The sequence below is a fragment of the Clupea harengus genome, chromosome 2 (genome assembly GCF_900700415.2).
Source record: "Clupea harengus chromosome 2, Ch_v2.0.2, whole genome shotgun sequence".
Classification (NCBI taxonomy): domain Eukaryota; kingdom Metazoa; phylum Chordata; class Actinopteri; order Clupeiformes; family Clupeidae; genus Clupea; species Clupea harengus.
In genome coordinates this window covers 584370-586869 of record NC_045153.1, presented here as the reverse complement: position 1 = coordinate 586869, position 2500 = coordinate 584370, and the positions used below count along the sequence as shown (strand labels likewise).

At 44.0% G+C, this 2500-nt stretch overlaps 1 protein-coding gene across 1 annotated transcript in view; it reads right to left on the bottom strand.

Annotated features, from left to right (window-relative positions):
* Positions 1-486: 486 nt before the first annotated feature.
* Positions 487-2500, bottom strand: part of LOC116223326 (phospholipase A2-like) — a 6713-nt gene continuing 4699 nt past the window's right edge. The window contains exon 4 of the mRNA XM_031579525.2: positions 487-660. Within this exon, the coding sequence (XP_031435385.1) occupies positions 533-660 (128 nt within the window). The 3' untranslated portion in view covers positions 487-532. The remainder of the gene's footprint in view (positions 661-2500) is intronic.

Genomic DNA, 2500 nt, shown 5'->3' with positions numbered 1-2500 from the left:
CAGCTGTCTGTGAGTAATTTGAGTAGTTTGCTATTCACCCAGTTTCATCACTAGAGGGCGCAGTCACTTACTCTAAAACACAGAATGCACAGGCCAGTACATGCTAATTCATCTTCTATGCATTTAATGAATGTAATTTATAAATATTTAATCTTTTTTGTAATGAAACACAGGCAGCTTGTGGAAATGTACATGCTTATTCATAATTTACTAATAAAAATAACTGACTGTTTGGACTCTGTTTGTTGAGTTTGTGTGTGTGTGTTAGTTGTAGGTGTGTGTAGTGAGGACATGAGACTCGTAGTGCCGTAGTTTATTATTTAGCAGGAAGTCACAGCCCAGTTGGGTGGGGTCAGCTGGGGGCGGGGACTAAGAGGAGGTGGGGCTAAGCTGGGGGTGGGGCTCCGCTGGGGCGGGGTAAAGATGGGGGTGGGGCTAAAAGGGGGTGGGGCTAACATGGGGGTGGGGCTCCACGGGGGGGTGTGTGTGTGTGTGTGTGTGCGCTCCACGGGGTGTGTGTGTGGCCTGGGGTTCAGCTGTGCTGGTGACACAGCGCCTGGTCGTAGAGGTAGTGAGCGCTGATGTAGGGGGCCGTACTCATGCACTGGGCCAGGTGCTTATCACACTCACAGATGAACATACGGCACACGTCATTATTAGCTGAAGGGGAGAGACACAGGGAAAAGAGAATCAGATTAGTGGTGTGTGTGAGTGTGTGTGTGTCTGTGTGTGTGTGTGTGTGTCTGTGTGTTTGTGTGTGTGTGTGTATATGTGTGTGTGTGTGTGTGAGTGAGTGTGAGTGTGAGTGAGTGTGTGTGTGTGTGTGTGTGTGAGTGTGTGTGTGTGTGTGTGAGTGTGTGAGTGTCTGTGTGTGTGTGTGTGTGAGTGTGTGTGTCTGTGTGTGTGTGTGTGTGTGTGTCTGTGTGTGAGTGTGCGTGTGTGTGTGCGTGTGTGTGTGTGTGGTGTGTCTGTGTGTGTGTGTGTGTGTGTGTGTGGTGTGTGTGTGTGAGTGTGAGTGATGTGTGTGTGTGTGTGGTGTGTGTGTGTGTGTGTGTGTGACTGTGTGTGTGTGTGTCTGTGTGTGTGTGTGTGTGTGTGTGAGTGTGTGTGTGTGTCTGTGTGTGCGTGTGTGTGTTTGTGTGTCTGTGTATGTGTGTGTGTCTGAGTGTGTTTGTGTGTCTGTGTGTGTGTCTGTGTGTGTGTGTGTGTGTGTGTGTGTGTGTGTTAGGAGTGGGCGATATACCGGTTTGATAGTAAAAAACGGTATTGTGCCACGCCATGATATGGATTTTGCAATACCGTGGATACCGCGATTTATTCATAATTCATAATTCATAAATTCGAATTTGGCATTCATATTGTTTTGTTCCAAATTTCAACTGAGTGATAGTACTAAGTAGCTAAATATTTTTTTATTTTAATCTAACCTTTCTTGGTTCTTACGAAAAAAAGAATGTATGTTAATATGTTGACCTATTTTTATGAGCGGACGGCGCATGCATTTGTTGCGCATGTAGTGCTCGCAACAAACAAGCATGCAGGCAGCTGAAGTTGGTTGGCAGGCTACGTACTAATATATATATATAGCTTATTATAAGTGCGTAAGTGAACAATCGAGGATGAGCGAACACGCAGAAAGTGATGTTCCTCAAGAGCAGGATGATGACGAATTGGTTAAAAAGAAAGGGGGCACCTCTGTCGTTTGGAACTGGTTTGGGTTAATCTCCGACCTCGACCAAATAAGAATAATAGACAGTTGTGTCGCCGGGTTGTTTTAGCCAAAGGTATAAGCACCAGCAACCTGTTAAATCACCATTCAATTGGCAGCTTGCGCATTGTCTACTGGTTGTTCATCATATTTCATATCATCATTCTTAACCCACATAGGTAAGGTATATACAGTTGGCAGCTGCTAGCTTGTGATGAACTCGTGGTGTGTGAATATGAACTCTTTCATACGAAGTTGCACAGGCACCCTGAGGGTTTCTACCTTTTCCCATTATCATTGTATGATTAAATCGAGGAGACTATAACATCAGCTAGATATGCAAATGTAGCTTTTCCATTTAAATCGTTTATGCTAAGGTTATTAAACGTTTCCTCAGCTAGCACAGCAATTCGACAACCATAATCAGGAAGCACAACTTAAGCTGCAAAGTTTCATTTCTCAAAATCAGCTCACCATTAAAAAGCAGTCTTGGGTTCAAAGTGATAACAACCACTTGTGTGATGTTAAATGGCTTCACATAGATATAAACAATCCCAAGAGAAAGAATGGGACATCGACAAAGGGCTCACTCTGATATCAATATCATATTTAGTCTCCGTACTTCGTCCAAAGCCAGATCTATTCTTGAGGTTCCAACATTTTTCAAAAGCAATTTGGCTTTGAATGTGAGTATTCGATCGAGTTATCTTCTGTCCCGTCGTTTGAAGCATACCTTTTAGCTCCGGCATTGGTCTCCCATTATTTAACATTTCACGTTTCGATTGAAAGCCC